This window comes from Rhea pennata, chromosome 1 (genome assembly GCF_028389875.1).
Source record: "Rhea pennata isolate bPtePen1 chromosome 1, bPtePen1.pri, whole genome shotgun sequence".
In the NCBI taxonomy this organism is placed as follows: Eukaryota; Metazoa; Chordata; class Aves; order Rheiformes; family Rheidae; genus Rhea; species Rhea pennata.
Window position 1 is genome coordinate 27,555,068 of NC_084663.1, and position 18,396 is coordinate 27,573,463.

Consider the following 18,396-nt stretch of genomic DNA (forward strand, 5'->3'; position numbering starts at 1 on the left):
ACTTGAAGAATAAGCAAACAACTAGAAAGCGTCCTTTCAGATGGAAACAGTCAGGCAATCCTAACTGCACAGTAGCCACTACTAGGTGTTGCTACTGCCTGCACATAGTCTGATTTACACAGGAAAACCAACCCTTCAAAATAGTATGCACTGCAAAATAAGGAAAAATTTAGTGGAAATTATTGAGGGAAATTTTACCTTTAAGCTATACTTTCAACTTTAACTCATTGAACTCACTGAAATCAATGGAAGGATTACTTGAACGTAATTCTGACCCCAGAGGAAGAGAAATTTTTTAAAGAAAAAACTCCACTGATGTAAAATTTTACACAGTATCATCCTACTAACTTCCAATACTTGTTACTTTGATCTACTTCACTGCTAAAATGAGGTGGGGAAGGAGGTTCCTGGGGTAAGCTTCACTTAAGATAATAAGGTAAAAAGACACCCATGTTAAATGTAATTAGGTAATACAAATTAAAATGATTACATGTTCTATTGTCAAGATGATTCAAAGAGTTATTTGCTTTTGTCATTGAACAGTGGTGCATTAGTTTTCATAATCTGGTTAGTGCATTAGCACTAAGTAAATCCTATTGATTTAGCAGATAAAATGGATCTAAATAATCTTTGTATTTTGCCCATTTCCCTTATATTAATTTAACATTTAACTCAGTATACAGATTATCAAAGGAGAGGTGTTGATTAATTATTCAGTTTGATTAAATAAAATAAGGCATGGGAGATGTTGATAAAATAGTTTTGCTGTACATTTGTACTGTACATGAAGTGCTTTTTTTCACATAAGTTCTTATTTACACGGAAGTTGTGGTGGAATAGAGACGCTGTGAACTTAAAGTAGAACAGTCATCCTAAGATAATGTCAAGTGTGGAGACTCTTATTCCAGGATAACATTGCACAACAGCTGCAAGTCTAGCCAAAATAGTGGTGCAAGAGACGTGAGATAGAAAGGAGGCCAGAAGGTAGGAGAAATTCATGTAATTTGCCCTATTTTACGTCATTGTTTTATAAAACCAGAGTAACATCTTCCCTAAGATGTTACTTGCTTTCCCCAACATCATTCCTCCTATAACATTTCATTATTTTTACCTACTGCATATCTTGTTCTATGTATATTTCTTTGTTACCTACAGTTTCTTTCTTAACCATTTACGTCATGGATCTTCTTTCTTAATGGTATTTTTTTTTAATTTGATATGGGATTTGACTCTGGCTTTACTTCTGTCCATGGAAATCAGGAGTAATTCAACTCTGTTGTAAAAGCAGCATGAGATCAGAAACCCACATGCCACCTAAAAAGTGCAAGTAGCACAACTGTCTCTTGGATACTAATTACCTGCTGTTGTTTTAGTGAGCAATAAGGAAGGTGGTACAGGATCCTGAGTCAGATCAAAGCGTAAGCAAAGAAACTGCTGAGGTTAGATTGGTGCTGAGTGACCTGAAAGGCAGATGTGTGTTTTGTCAGGTTTTACATTCTAGATGTAGACAGGATAAAAAAGGTGTCATGCAGAGACAGAAATGGAAAGCCTGTTAGCCTCTTAAGATAGCACTGTATCTTATGGATGAGACCTTCTGGAGGTATTTCTATCATTTGATACCAGAAACTGAGGGAAATTAGTTCCTAACTTGTATGTCTTAACTCACTACCAAAGATAGGTGGGACTTGGAAGATTTGCATGCAGTGCACAACAGAATTAGCTTCTCTTTCTCTGGAACATGGAATTATATACAAAAAATCTGAACAGTTCTCTCAGGAGGGACTGATATAGTCCCATTGCACAATAACCATCAGTAGAGTAGAGAGAAACCTAAACTGCAGTGAAAGGAGACTTAGACTTTGGTTTGAACCACGGAAAAATGTCTTAGACATGAATCTTATACATTTCTGAATGAATGACCTCATTGCTGCAAATCTACTAGTCTACATTTTGTAGCTCTCTTGTTTTCGGACAGTAACGCTTTTCAAATTTTGCAAAGTTACACAGGATGAGAAAATCTTCTCAGCCCAATTCTAGCACTTGGAGTTACTTAAGAGTCTTCAGAAACTCTGAAGAAACAAACAAACAAACAAACAAAAAACAAACCCAAAACACATGACCAGAGAATCCAGCTATTAATATTAAAAAAAAAAAAACTACTTGAAATGATTTCTGTGCAATTCCAGAGATTGCAGCACAGTCGGTCTCCCACACTAATAACCAATAGGGAACCCTGCCTTAAGTGAAAGAATTTGATTTAAAAGTCTGGAAATGAAACATTATTAGTAGCTCTGGCTGATAAAGCAGTGCCCTTTCCGAAAATGATAGTTTAACAGGTATCACTTTTTCACAGAGAAATACAGCTTTCATCGAGAAAATGATAAAACATCAACACAGACAGACCCCAGCAGGAGTTCAGGTCTTCACCTGTAAAGGTGAAAACTGCCTGTAGTTCTTCCAGCAGTCAAGGAGTGATAGATAAGCCACCAAACCCTATAGCTCTTGGGGCTCAGAAGAGTCACTGAAGACATTTCCCTCTCCAGGCAATGTGATAATAACTAACTAACGATCCCAACATGCCTTTTTCCTTGCCTTGCCTTGGGAATTTCCTTGAGACAATGCACATGTGGTCAGGCCCAAGGACAGATAGCTGTCTTGCTTAGCATAGCTATAGCCATATCCATAGCTGTATCCATAGCCATAGCCATATCCATACCTACATCCACCCTTTGCTGCTATGAAGCTTGCCAGGAGTTCAGACTATGTTTAAAACCTATCCACTTCTGAGTGCTGTTAGGCTGTGATATTTGCCGCACACCAGTCAGAAGCCAGCATGGCAAGGCCAGGTAGGCAGAAGACCCCGGATATAATGCTGGAGACAGTCTGGAGTCATTGGAGACATTTTGTATTACACAAGGTGCAACAGAGGCTCCTGGGTTATCGCCTGGGATTTCAGCAGACAAGCAATAGGAATATGCAGTGAGTGTTAAGCAGGAATGTAGATGCAGCCTATTACCTTACTACTATGATTTAATCCTATTCTGAAGCCCTCTACAATCAGTCGGTGCACATTCCTCACTGCCCAGTTCCTGTCTGTGTATTCTTTCGAGATGTCAGAACCCATGGAGAAGCTTTCATAAAATCTGTATGGACGGGAGCAGGCTTTGTGCCCAGGCAGAGTGCTTTATGCCATTTGATATAGTATTTCCAGAGGAAATGACTGAACCAATCAGATGGTTTCTGGTGCCTGACTTTTAAGGAAAATATTCAGGCACATCCTACTCACAGTTAAAAAAAAACAACAAAAAAAACCCATTTCCTTCATGCTGCATGATTACCTAAATGAGCCACATCAAGCCTTCATAATCAGAGGAGTTGTGGTGTTATTTTTAATCTTGCCAAAATCTTTTAAGCCAAGTGGTGTGGGAGATTACAGTTATAGGGCCTTAAAAGAATTGTTTGTCTCTGTTTATTTTATTAAATATTCCTAGACATATCCTTAGGATGACAGATCAATAAAGGGCCTTTGTGGTTTCCTAATAGAAGGCAGCAATTATTTTCTTCCATTACAATATAAGCATAACCCAATTTTACTCATCTATCATCTATGTAATGGTAATAAAGAAGTATCACCATGTGTTTATTTTACTGTCACTTTATATTTTGCTTTGGTGATCTTCTGCTTTCATTTCACATTTTTCCAATTTGATTTTTATCTGGTTGTGCCTTTCATTTGACAGGAATGGCGACCAGTTTGTCTTGCCTTAAGAAACTTTTTGGGAACATAGTAGCAAATGCCTGTCTGTGGTTTCTCTGTTTTCCTGTAAATGGAATGGAGTACTTTAGACTTTCACGTGAACTTACTTATAGAAGCAACCAGACCACAGGAACCTTACAGAGCTGGCTTCTGCTTTCAGCTCTAGAGGCACTTTTCCATGGAAGTCAATGGAGATTGAAGCTGGGTACCAAGGGGAAACAATTGTCTCATGGTTGTTTACTACATAAGAGACATAGATTTAGGAAGAGGCCAAACAAAACCCATAAGATCACACTCTAACGAAAGATAGTTGGACTGTATAGTTGAGATTTTCAAGGTTAAACTCAACCCATCTTACTTACTTGGAGAATCCCATTTAAACCATGATAGGGGTGGACACCACTGAACTACTTATCCAAATGAAGTTTGCAGCACTTGCCTCTTAATCTAAATATTCCTCTATTCCAACATGATGGCTGGAAGTGACTAATTGTGACCAAATAACATTTTCTAAAAGCCTATATAAAGTTTCCACTTTGTTGTGGGTGATGAGATTCCTGAACAGTGATTCAAAACCCTCCACAGCACCTACTTCTCTCCTGGCTTGGGCAATAAAACTGCTTTACTATTACTCTACAATTTTTCTTTTAATTTAAAGCCAGATCTGTTTTCTCCTTACTGTCATTGAAGTGATAGCCAGCACTTCACTGAAGGAAATTCTCAGGAAGTGCTAACTGGGCACAGCTCCACTGAACTACATCTGAGATCAATCAGATGCACCATTTGATTGACTTTTCCTAACCTTGACTTTAATGAGTCCAGGCTTTAGCTTCTTAAGTGTTTCACTTAAACATAACTGGAAATGTTTTATTTTGACTTTATAAGGCTTTCCATGAGCACTGGAATGAATGAAACATAGTATTGTCTGGATTTATACGTTGTGGTTGGTTGACTTAGCTGTCCAACTTAAGTTCTGATGAAGACTTTTCCCATGGGTAACCATGGACCCTGCTTTGCTCTGTGTGGATTCTCTGAAGATTATAAAGGATGTCCTTATACTTTATCAGTTTCCACAGTCTGATCATATATTGGATCTGTATTTGGATCACACCAGGATTCACATCTACAAGATATCTTATTGCTGAGGTTGTTAAAAAGGCTAACAGAAAGACAAGCAATCAACAACATGACTATATAAACCTCATTCTTCTAGAAAACAAGGCTGAAAACTAATAAATTTTGTCAACTGCATCAAAATAAGTCAAAATATTTTTATTCAAATGCTCAAAATCTGATATGGAGCATTTGAGGAAATATTTTGATTGATTTATTATGGCTTATTTTGGTCTGATTCTAACTTCAGCAGCCTTAGACTAAACAGGGCACTGAGGGATGATCACTCAAAAAAGATGGACTATCCTGAAGCTGAACAAAATCATGCAACAATTTGGTCCTGCGGAATGGCCTTCATGAATAAGACTCTAACTGTAAATTCTCAGACATTGTAGATATTATAGCACTGAAAATATTACTTAAAGCTCATTTAAAAATTTTTTTTTTGAAGTTACTGACATGTTGTATTCACTGCTGGACTGTTTTCACTCTCCTATGACTTAATCCTGCAGTGGTCAGTACCTTTCACTTGCATCAGTGGTCTGTGGTTTCATTCCCTCAGAACAATAAAGAGAAAGATCATCTTGGCTACCTTACAAAAAGCAACTCTTGAATTTTGCCAAAATAAACTGTGACAAACTCTGGTAGTTCATAGAAAGTTTTCTTCTAAGTTAAAGGTGAGTTACAAAGGGGAAAAAATTGGATTATGACCTTATGTACATTTTAATATGTACAAAAAAGGGCACAAGAAGACTTGTGTTGGGAGTTGGAATTTTATGTTTGATCTCCAGCAAAATCAAGTAAGATTGGATTTGACATTCCTGACATAAGTATAAGCAGAAGAAGCAATATGCTTCTCTTCTTCTGCCTGCTCTTTTACTCCCTTCATCTCTAACCTTGCAGATCTATTTTACACATCTGAAAAAAACAGGTATATAAAGGATGCCTAGCGAATTCTTGCCAATCTTTTTGGACAGCTGAAGGCTGAAAAAGCTTTCAAGACACTTTTCATAGGAGCCTTCATGATTCCTCTGGAATAAAGCAAAGAAAATGGAATGGCAAAGCTTGACAGTCTTGATATTTTGGTGTTAAGCAAACAATCAGGACAAAATTTCTGACTGCTTTTATGCCATTTGAAGGAAGCACAAAAAATCAAAGAAACATATTTTCCCTTTATCAATTCAATGTATCAGAAATCATAGTTCTGATGACATTTCTTGAAAATGGGCAGCTATAATAAACCGTCTGCAATATAAGACATTCAGTTCTGATATGCAAAGCAGCAGCAGGCTCTGGGAAAGCTTTTGCAAGAGTAAAGTACTTCCCAGCATGTGAAAAGTGGCAAACTATTCTGTCAATATTTTAATGATATACTTTGCTATGAAAAGATCTATTTGCGAAATAGGTGTATAAGCACGAACAGAACGAGATAAGTTAAAGGCCACAAGCTTTAAACATATTCACTCACAAAGAAAATACTACAAGAACAGAAGAAAAAACACCTTCAGAGAAGAACAATGTTCATTGTGAAAAATGAAATGAAAAATGAAAAAAAGGCTTTAAGATCTGAAATGAAAAATTAAGGCAACAATAAAGTAGTGAGGAAAGACAGGAAGAAGTTACTTTATGAATGCTTGCTAAGTTTCTTTTAGTTCTTGGAAGTTCCCTTTTCCCACTTAAAAAAAAAAAAAAAAAGAATCAAATTCTAAGTCAATCGTGGTTGCTGTATCAGCATCACCTAGCAATGTCTAAATCTTGTTTGAACCCTGGGATACTGTGATCAGCAGCTGACCTCAAATGCTGAGGCTGTTGTGATGATGATCACACTGGGTTGGACTCCACCTCTGAGCACATCTGTGTTACTGGGAAAAGGCGAAAGCATGTCTATAATGGCTGCTTCCCCACAGATTCTTCTTAGCACTGAACAGCAACCCTCCTGTTTCATTCAAGAGGCTCCAGCCCCAAGAGAGGTCTGTGCCACCACTCTGTCCTGATGCTAGCCCCTGTGCTGGGCATCAGGGCTGAAGAGCACCCTGGTGGCACTACAGCACTGTAGGCCCATGGATCCCATCCTCAAACTGGTCCTTCTCTATGATGGACACAACAGGTCCCTTCCAACCCAAAAGTGCATGGAGCTGCCACTCTGCCCGGACCCAGCCTTCATCCCGTCTCTGGAGACCGAGCTGCAGCCTCATCTTATCTCCAGCTGGCCCTTCCCTGCAGTACAGCTCACTGCGCCACCTCCGAGCTCCAGTTTTCTCTTATTTGAAAAAGAAGAAAAGGCTCAACAGGGAGCTCACTTAAGGCCTTGAGGCATAAGCAGGTACAGTTCAAAGTTATAATTTCTTAAATTCGAAAACAAACTAAGAAAGTATATCTTTCCCAGATTCTGTATTTCCTTTACAAGCGCTGACATTAGCAGAGGCACTGATCAGAGAGGAAGAAATAATTTCTGTGTCTCCTTCACTTAACAATATTCCAGGTGGTTGGAAAACAGCTCCACCTGAATGCGTGGTGTACAGAGGGGCATCTCTTCTCATCTGAAACTACCATTACCCTAATTCACAGGGCACTTTTAATAGATGCTTCTTTCATTAAGAAAACTGGTTTCAGTGGGGCCGTTTGTGTGTTAAGCATGAGTAATTGTATTACAATCTGGCTCTTCATGGCATGCTCCAAAACAGTTCTTTCACTTTTTCTAAAGAGAGCAGTGATTCAGCATTAGCATAGTTTAAAATATGAGTGATATTTTCAGGGACTCCTCAGTGCACAAAGATACGAATGTTAATGAACAGTTTTTTATGATACTGAAAGAAATAACTCCCTAAATGTTCCATTTATCTGCATCACAGCCTCTCAAGAAAAAAGAAAACCAATTACTTGTTAAAAAAATAGGATTTTTTTCCCAATTCTGTTAGTACTCTCTTATTACCATAAGGACCTTAGTGCTTTTCACAGTCAATTTACAGGAACTAGTTCTTACAAAGATGAATCATCAGCAATGCTAAATAATCTGAAATGATTAGGGACTTACTTACATTTTATAACTGTAACTGAGGGGACAGCTACCTGACAATGTAGCAGGCAAAGAAAGAATGCAGAGGCCGAGTCCAGCCCCCAAATGCCACAGAAAGAACGGCCACTTACCCTGTTCAAGCAGTATTTGCTATCTTTTCCATAGAAGTGCTGAAGACATTTCATGTTTTGCTTGTCGACAATCTTGTTGAAGAATTCATTGATTGTTCGCACAGAGACAGCACAGACGGCAGACCTGTTTGTCGGTTCTGAAGAATCTGGCTTACTTTGTGCAAAAATGCCGTACAGAATATCATCGTTCAACCCAAGGCCCATTTCGTGGGCTAGGGCTGCACCTGGCTTGCTTACATACGCAGCTTGCAAGATATTGAATACCTCCTTTCGAATGGACCTCTTCCTCCGCTTCTCAGTAAAAATACACTCGAGAGGCATTTCCATGTAAGAACGCATTCCTGAATCCAGAGTGCAGAACCGGATGATTCTGGTGTGAAAAGTCTGGGAGTCAAGAGATTCTCTCTGGATAGTCAGAAAATAGACAAAGTGATTATTTTCAAAGGCATGGACATACCTAATGGGATAAGAATCACGGAACTGAGGGAGGATATCTATGTAAGACTGATCCGTGAGAAACTCAAAACCATCCTGTGTTTCTTTCAACCTTCTAACTGATATTGAATGCAGTACATATGGTGGTTGAAATGCAGATGTCACAGTATTTCCAACAAAGAAGTTGACAAACCTGTCCTTTTCTGTCACCAAAACTTTGGTTCCTAAAGTGCTCACAACACAGTCAGGACAATTATCTGCTTCTCCATCCATCTGTGTTGAATACATGCAGTGCACCTCGCTTTCTATATCAGCAGGGTTGTCAGGATGAATGATGTGACGGTGACAAATGCCTCCAGATACACTACCACAGCTGATGAGCTGATCATCATAATAGGTTTCTAAGAGCAGTGCCATGTTGACATTATCCTTCCATACACTGTTAGATAAATTGACTTTATCTTTGCAATCTTCGCATGGTGCACAGTCAGGGTTCTCCAAAACGGGCCCAGTCTTGTACACAGAAATATTCTGAAGAGCTTCATTTAATACATAAATTTTGTTGACTGCTCCAATATAAACATGATGCTTGTATAAAACTACATTCTGAATTGGTGTGTCTGTGATGAAACTAGGAAGATCGTATTTTACACTCAGATTCATCTCCGATTTTTTAGCTGCTTCTTTGCATTGTCCATGGCTCCTCTGCAACAATGCAAATAGCAATATGATAATCCCAGAAGGATATGCAGTAACAGGCTTCATTGTCATAGATTTAATCTGTCAAAATATATTTAAAGAAAAGAGTGGTTATATTTCATATAGCAAAAAAATCATCACTTTATCAGTCAACAGAAATCTATTTCTAGGCTGCATGTATTAGCTGAACTTTTTCAGTTTAAGAAGTGTTGTAATCTTGCTTAGTGTCCTTAATAGTCTTGTGCTAAAAATTGCTACTATTACTGTTCTTTGTGGGTTCTGATTTCACTGCTTAGTGAACAACCCACAGAAGGATTTTATTATGATGAATTTTGCAAGACCCCCTTGGTGTATTGTACAATGGGAATAGAGATACTGTTTCACTCTACTTTCACACTGGCACTCAGGCTGATCTGGTTTAGAACAAGATGGTACATAGGTAGCATAAAGCAAATCTGCTCAGGATGCTCTCACAACGCACACAAAGCAGTTATAGCACTTTAGAGCCTGGCTATGGCTCTAAACTGGCAAGCACACTAAAGGGCTGGAACGGTTCTTAGCACAGCAGTTCAAAAATAAGAAATAGAAAAGACAGGAAAAAAACTTGGAGATTCCAGCTGAAAGATGGTTTATCTTTTGTTCTGTTGACATTTTTTTCACTGACTAAGGAAATTTTTTTTTCCTCCATAAGAACAAAGGAAGAAACCCCTCTTTCTCTCCCTCCAGTTCCTGAAATCGCTGTCTTTCATAAGTGCCCATTTTGGAAAAAAGAATGTTTTTTTTTTCAGTCAGCTCCAGTTCTTGGAACAGTCATTTTCTCTAGAGTTGACAATGTTTTGTAATATATTGTTAGAATATTTTATGCATCATGTGGTGCCTGGCATGTACAAGTTTAATTTTAGGCCTTGTACCACAGCAATAAGTCACTCTGGAGAACCTTTAGAAGATACAGGCATATCACTGTACTGTAAACAAAGGGGTATCAAGTGACCTAGAGCCATTAACTGATGAAATCAAAAAACCTAGCACTTTTCTTTTTTCACTTTTACACACATTGTCTGATGTGGCTTTAAAAACAAAGGCGAATGACTAGTGTGATATTTAACCCCCTTGGAAGATAAACTAAATGAACTGTGGTTGTGAGTATTTTGGTGCAGTGTCCCCACAGTGCCCTATCACACCACACATTTTCTGCTAATGCCATGACACAGTTGTTGTTAAGTTAAATTTAGCTTCTTCATGGAGAAAATAATTATACATTCAAACAACAATATGATCACATTGGGAAACTACTTATAGTTTGGCTATATTTAAGAAATTGTTGCTAATACAGAAATGCTTATGACCCACTTGATGGATTTAAAATAAACAACCTTGAAAAATGCAAATGAATAACAATAATCACGGACTCTATTTTAACTTTTTTATGAAATCAAGAATTTAGGCAAAATGTAATGGTATCTGTAGATTAGAACTGTTTCAGCTGTATGTAAATTCAATGTTTTCAGTGAATTTTGTTTAAAAATACATCAGTAATTCTCCTACATTCCTAATGACTTTTTCTTTCATGTCTACTGAATTCTTTCTGTGGCTTACTTCCATGATCTACACAAAATAATAGTTTTTGGAAACAAAAAGTTGTTCTTCCAGTTACCTGACAAGAATCGTGATCAAGACCAGGGGATAAAAATCAGAAATACAGGCTGTTTGCAAGTATTAGCTAGTAAGAACAATTCAAACTTGTGGTATTGAGCAATGTTCTTCCTTCAAATCAACATTGTTTTCAGATATTAAGTAGTGATAACAGTATCCTGGAAAAAGCAAACATGGATTTAAGTACACACACAAAAAGAACCCACCCCAGGGCTATTGTTATAATCATAAAATATAGCGATGGTACAGAAAGAATGCTTCTATATCATACAGGACAGGAGACAGTTTCCTCATCCTGTGAAATTTGCTTTTACAAAGGTTTTCCTGCTCTGTACTGAGATGAAACCACAACCTGCTGAAGTTTGTGTGAAGCACCCAAAAGATACCCCCTACCCAAGAATGATGGTTCTCAAGTCCCTGCTCAGCCAGGTCCAGGGGAGCCCAGTGAGTGTCCTAGCAGTGCGCAGTGTGACATGGGTCTGCCTCTCTGCCTCCTTGTAGTTAGTACTTCCACCCTGAGAAACAGTGCTAAAACAGATATGTTCCTGCAGAATCAGCTCTGACAAGTCACCATGTTCTGACAAATACTTGTTTAAGCAGAAAATTCCAAAAGCGCTCTATTTCTGACACAACACGAGGCAGGTATATGCTCTGCTGCAATGAGTTTAAATTCAAATGACAAGGGTGGCACTGCAATGAAGAGATAAAATAACAAGTGGGACAACAGTTAGATGAGGATGAGGATGATCGACCGCTGTTACAGGAATAAAGATGCAAGGTTACTGGACAGCCAGGCCCCCTAGCTGTCCGAGACTAAACACCAGTGTGAACTTCAGAGGGATTCAGAGTCATAAATACAGACTGACTTATTCTTTAGCACATCTGATATCTTGGGATGTGAGCCTCAGGTAGGCTACACCGCTTATATTCAGTTGGTGAAACAGCACTCATCTGAATCTGTATTCCTGAGACAGAAACAAGTCCTTCTTAAACTGTTTTAGCAAATGAGATCCAAAGTGAAGAGCTTAACAACACGAGCAAGGGATAGATTCAGTATAATGCAACAAATGCCAGGAATAATATCTACGTTTCACCGCAGAAGAATGTAAAAAATGAGTGATAAATGAAAACCAAGTAATCTTTGCTCTCGTATCTGAGGTATAACATTGTGTCTCCCTTTGTATGCATTTGATGTGTGTCAAGCAGCTGTCTGAACAGAAACCTACTGATTCCCACCTATGTGAACCTCAAGCTCAGTGTTTATGGATGGCTGATGGGGAAGGTGGTTCCCCACAGTGCACATCTCCAGCACGCTGTGAGCCTTTCCTTAAGGTGTTTGAAATCAGAAGGTATGTGCTCTGCTGCGAGACATATATAGGGTAGGGTTAGAACTTAGGGAGGACACAGTAGTTACCTGAAGGGTACAGTGTGCACCTCCTTTTTTGAGGTATTTGGTTTTTCACTGTCCTCAAATCATATAAGCACCACTGTTGCTCAGTGAGACGCCAGTGGCATTCAGTGCCTCCTTTTATCTGCATTTGACCCAAAGTCTTTCTCTGTTCCACTGCTGCAGCCTCCAGCACAGAGTTGCTTTTTTGTAACCTCCAAACCAGGTCATTGCAAAGCACTTCACTTGAATATATCTTGAAGAAGCATTTAAAAACTTCAGAGAATAAAAAATTCAATCTCACGTCTTTTCAGAGGTCCAATAGCTTCAGTTCTACTAAGCACGTACTCAAATGTAATTTCATTTGAACTTAAGCACTTAAGAGTTTTGCTGAATTAGAACCAAAATACCTGCGCTATAGCTACATTTTTCCTTTTGAATGCAGGTCAAAGAACTAGTTGTTATCTATCAGCTGCAAAAGGAAAACAAGCAATCTCTTTGTTTCTCTACTTGATTCGAATGATGGATGCTGTTCATGGTTTTGTGACCTTTCTGTGACTTGTGCATCTGTATCTCTTTCATGTGTCTACAGAAGACTTGTGAGCTTTGGCCTGTGATGACTGTTACCAAGCTGTAGCTGTGGATGGATTAGGTCTTTTGTAAGAGATATTTTCAAAGCCCGTGTCATGATGCACTCATTTTTCCATCCCTCAGCAGACCCTAGCTTGTATGATGAGAAAATGGATATTGGTCAAACATTGCAAGTGGTAATGATATGTTATACTGGTATGCCTAGCAGCTTCAAGTGTTATGGCGGATTGTCGAGTGTTTGTGCACCAGTGACTAGCAACCACTAATGGTTTCCCAATGGCAACTTTTTTCATCAAGTTTCACTCTCCTAATTGTGGCCTGAATGATAATTTGTAAATACTGAACATTATGTCACTCCTTCATGTTGTTGTTTGCCACTGCACTGACAAGTCAGGCCTGGCTCCATTGCGGAACAACGTTCAAACTGTTGCATGCAAGGAAGCCAAAAAACACAGTCGTGCTCGTTTTCCTAGCCCTTGTTCGACAACTTGGATCCCATTAATGCCTGATCACAAAGCATGCTCCAAAACTGCACGGGCTAAGAGAACACACTGACACAAAAGCAATGCTCTGACAGGTTGTTTGGCACGTGTCATTTTTCCTTGCTTTATTACCGAAAAGGAAATGCTACGGTCCTGCGTATTACTATATACAGTATATATATATTTACATTTATATGTATGTTTATACAAGAATATATTTAGGCTTCAGGTAGGTCATTGCAGGTTAGATACAATATAGCCATGTTAATCCATAGTTCACAAACCCTATTATCAGCAAGTGTACAACAAATGGTAGCTTTTCCCATTTTTTAGGAAATATTTGATAGTGGAGTTCTGCACTTTTTCCAATTGGCTGGTATGTTCTTCTCATTACCGTGGGCTCTGACAAACATGTGGGGTAGGTTTGAATAGAATAACCATAGCAATTACTGCTCCTGAGAGTTCAGTTTGCCTTACTATCCTAGACTGAAAACTATGCCAATTCAGGACCTAATTCTCTGTGAATGAGACACCCTGCCATAGAGACAGCAGTGTAATTTAACAGGACAGGGCAAACGGAGGGGGGAAATTATAATAGATCCAGCCATTCAATTTGAATCTGTTGTTGCAAGCTTGTCACAGCTCTGGCATCGGCTTCAACAGGCTGAGCTCACAGTGGACTTGTCTTCATCAGACTTTTCAATTATCTGATTGCATCTGTAGACAAGATCGGTTATATTTAAAACACTTAGGAGGTTAACCTATTTTCTAGAGTTATGTTCACAAGAATAAAAATATTCTTAATTTGGAAGTACTCACCTGAATTAGCTGCCTGGTGTCAAAACACCAAAAGAACAAGGTAATTTGGGTCTGTAACTCAAGATCAAACATACAAGGGATCTTTGGGTTGAATTCAAATGTCTAATATGAGTTAAAACCCATGTTCCCTTGCCTTCCGTACTATTTTAACATAAATTTCCTAATTTAGGTCACTCATTCTGAGTAGGATGGGAACATAACTTTTTTGCAGTGACACGCACTGACATGATGCATTATGCCAGTGCATAGAGTCAGAGGACTACCTATCATTGATTTAGGTAGTAAATATGTTCATAAGGGAAATGGAAGGTTTCTATGGTACGCTAAGAGGTAGTTACAGTGTGTGTGTGCATGCAGATGGCTTATGGCTTATAGGGCAGGGTATATATGGCAGTGAAGAACTGGCAAGCAGGGCACAGCCTAGGCAATTGCTGAAGGATCTACTATTAAATAAATTTTGCCAGTGCAGTAGCCTGTGTCAGTAGGAATTGCTTTCATTAGCATGTTCAGCTGATTTGTACGCTCTTTCTTACAATATTCAAACATAAAAAAAGAATCTAAGATCTCAGTGCATCAAGTATACTTTTTAATATGCACGCCTATCCTTGGGTCCAATATACTATTGTAATCCACAGCAGCTTACAATAGAAACATTTTTATTGCCTGCCAGGGTTGTTTTTAACAGGCATTAAAACAGAAGAACATTAGTGTATCCTTTGCAATGGAGAAAATGTTATTCTTATACTCATTTAGCATTAATTTCCTGTAGGTGTCCTGCGGTGCAACACAGTGCAGAGCGTTTTCTTTGAAACCTGCTGCAGATCCTAACATCCTCAAGCAAACATGTGTCTTGGGTCTGCAGCACAATTGGATTTATTTAATTGCTTTTTGTTGTGATGGGCTACAATGGCACTACAGGCTCTTTCATAATGAACCTCAGCAAACACTCACTGATATATTACAAATGAGTGGAGCAGATCAAGAGCTACACGTTGTTCAAAAAGTCTAATTTAAAAGGTGGTATACAGTATTTGTTGGGATTCAATGAAATTTCTCATGTGAAGAAGCTGCACTCTCTCTCAGAGCTGAGGAATCAATTCCACAAAAAACAAGGCCTAGAGACGAAGTTCAGAATATACAAGAATAATTGAAAAACAGTGAGGAAATACCCACAATAAGGTAGTCCTTCATTGTTTGTTCATACTTATACTTCCAGATGGATTTGGATCTTTAAATACAGGAGAACAGCTTTCCACATCTGGATGCATAAGGATAGGAGGATTTTTTAAAAAGATGTTATTGTTCAGCGATAGCGGGAAAATAGAAGGTAGACTTTGAACAACATAACACTATTTATCCACTCAATTCATTTGAAATGCGAGTCAGCATTTGTGGACGTTCATTAAGAAAATACCTGTGGTGCTATTGTGGCTCTTTACCACTACCATCAGCAGTAAAATAAATCTGGTTCTAACACAGCCTTAAACTGCCTCTGCAGCAAATAATTCAGTAAGACAACTAACATGCGAACATCTTATTCAGTCCAAGTGTTCGGTCCCAGTAGAAAAAGAGCTGTTGTGAGGGGTAGCATAGCACGTCATGCTTGTTATTGCACATGTCATGGACAATAATGAATAGTAAAGTTGGTCTTCTGTTCAGGTGAGCAAATATGGAGAAATTGGGGTTTCATGCCCAATTTTCATATGCTTGGACAGATTAATTCACCTCTCAATGTGTTTTTACTGCATATGCAAAACAAAGATGTTTCCTGACTCTAACCAGTTAACATAAATACAGGTTAATACTTGGTTACCAAGGAAATCATACAACCTCAGGTGAAAAAGTAAGTCTTTTTTTTGGTGTGTATAAAAGAGACCTTACAGAAGGAGAAAGCTGTTTTCTTGTACTTCTGAGTTGATCCTGTCGATCAACTTTTTGCATGAGCCTAAATGTTTTATGGTTGTCTGCAAAGAATGGGGATAGTGTAATTTTCTTGGAATGTTGTTCCTCCTTTCTCAAAGAGCCAAGTTGGTAAACCTGGCTGTAAGCACAGCTTTATCTTTATTCACTTAACTACTCTGAGCACTTATTTAGATTTTTTACTTTATGCGTTATGGTTATAACATCTACCTGAATTCCTGGATTGAAATGAAGAGTGGATTTTGGAAGCTTTTCCTGTCTTGTAGTAAAGCTAACAGCCTTCCATACCGTGATAATTAAAGGAATGGCACGGGTTATAAAATTAAAAAGATTAAAAGGCAGATAGCTATGAGTAACCAAGACAGCATACAGATCTGATCTAAGTGTTCTAACAGCAATTATGTCTATGATCTTGATGCAGGGCATTTCCTGCAGTTTAACTGTCATTTGGTGCTAATGGTTCTTAGAGGTCCCTGAGACAATAATTTTTTGTAGCCAAACATTAATCTCCTAAAAAAAAAAAAAGTTCTGTACATCAATAGAAAGTCATCATATGGGCTATTATCTAAAGACTGTACTACATGCATATCAAATAATTGTTTCCTTTTGATGTCATTGCAAGTATAATAATAATAGCAACAAAAACCCACAAGTCCCTGAATTCTTCCAAGGTGTAGTACAAATATCTAGGATATAAAGCAAAAGAAATTGTTTTGGCTCTGTTCTTTTCCCTGAAAGAACTGTCAGGATAGTGTCAGGCAGTTGCTTTTCTGCTCCACGGGCTCCCGTAAAGCATGCCACTGGGTGCCATGACTTCACCCTTCTCACTCAATGTGTCTCAGGGAACCATGAGGTGAATTAGTGACAAAACCTAGGGTCAAGGTTGCTGACATCCTGATTAATACATATCTCAGCAAGCTGAGATGTCATGGTCAGGCTTTGTTCAGGGTCTCAGTGAGATCAGTGCATCTCTAAGAATGAGCTGGTCATCCGATTCAGATAGCTTTTGGCTGAAATGATGCAGTCAGCTTTCCTTTACCTAGCCTAGTGGGATCTGGACTTTCCAATCATGTGGAAAAAATGGAAAAAATGCTGCTTATGGACTTGTTCTGGTGCTGCATAGGAACCTTTAGGTGCCTCCAAGCCTGCTCCTCGGCTGTAGAAACTTTTGCAAAGATCTAGACACCAGTCTGGCCTGGCACAGCCTCTTCCACTGATCTTGTGATATGTTCATATCTATTATATTTAGCACAGTGCTAGAAAGTAGATTGAACTCCATCGATGCCCAGGTTGGCTCTAAAAGCAGTATAACCCCAGTAGTGCAATGCTGCATCTGCAATAAGTAGCCCTGCCAAACACAAACTGCCTCGGTGCAGAATTAGCTTGGTGATGTTTACCCCATGTAAAAATGTGATAGAAGCCCACAGAACAGCTACAGATAAAGCTGAATTGACTGTATTTGTCAAACAGCCAGTGGAAATAATGAAGTCTATATTTATGTCTTAGCTTACCAGAGCACATCCTTTACCTGATACCAAAGCTAATAATTCGATGGTCTACTTAGCTTCCTAGCAGATTTTTGGTAATCAAACAGGAGCAATGTCAAGGGTAGTGTTCATTTCACATCTGTGTTTGGTTAGGAGGTTATGACTCTTTCTTTTTAATGCTGACCTCGCTTTTGTCACTGAAAGATTATGTTATTGCAATACACTTTAACTGATGCCCTACTTTCACTCAGTTTAGAAACTGAGTTAATGATAGCTCATTGGCTAGACTGCTGCCTTGCTGTGAACCTGTGATTCATGATCTGCTTCCAAGGACTTCACAGTACTGGTATTCATAAATCCCGAAATGACCTGGGACCAGCCTATCTGACATACTAGCTCTCACCAGAGGCAACAGTGTCACAGCTGCAATCAGTAGAGTGGCTGATCTGGAGCAGCCTCTTTTCCTCTTTGGCAGATCTCCCTCAGTGAGGGTCCGTTAGTTACAGCTTTTATTCTGAAATATTATGCTGACTTTCAGAAGATACTGAAAAGCTCAGTGGTTTGAAGAGGGTATTCTAGGATGGCTATGGTCAGAGTTTTCCCTTGCTAAATGGGTCTTCTCTTGGCTGAATGGATTTTTCAGAGGTTTTGCTTACTTTCTTTCATCCTTTCCCCTTCCTTCATTTTGAGGACACCTTAGGGAGCTTGGATACACTCCCTGATCTCAGAGGTGATAAAGTGCCTTGTACCAGGTTTCAGACTTGTTCAGACTTCTTGTTTAGACTCCGGCATGTCCCCTTCAGAAATCTGGAGCTAGAGAATCAGATCTCATGAGTTTGTAAGGTAAGCAAAGAGGCTATTTCCAAACTTCAGATAGTATATACCTTTCTCATAAGGGTGATACAT

General features: G+C 38.8%; 1 protein-coding gene across 1 annotated transcript in view; it reads right to left on the reverse strand.

Moving 5' to 3' along the window:
- MET (MET proto-oncogene, receptor tyrosine kinase) overlaps window positions 1-10,753 on the reverse strand; it is a 70,718-nt gene extending 59,965 nt beyond the window's left edge. Inside the window, exons 1-2 of the mRNA XM_062599488.1 lie at window positions 10,748-10,753; window positions 8,018-9,232 (exon numbers count right to left, since the gene is read on the reverse strand). Of these exons, the coding sequence (XP_062455472.1) occupies window positions 8,018-9,232; window positions 10,748-10,753 (1,221 nt within the window). The remainder of the gene's footprint in view (window positions 1-8,017; window positions 9,233-10,747) is intronic.
- Window positions 10,754-18,396: the final 7,643 nt, after the last annotated feature.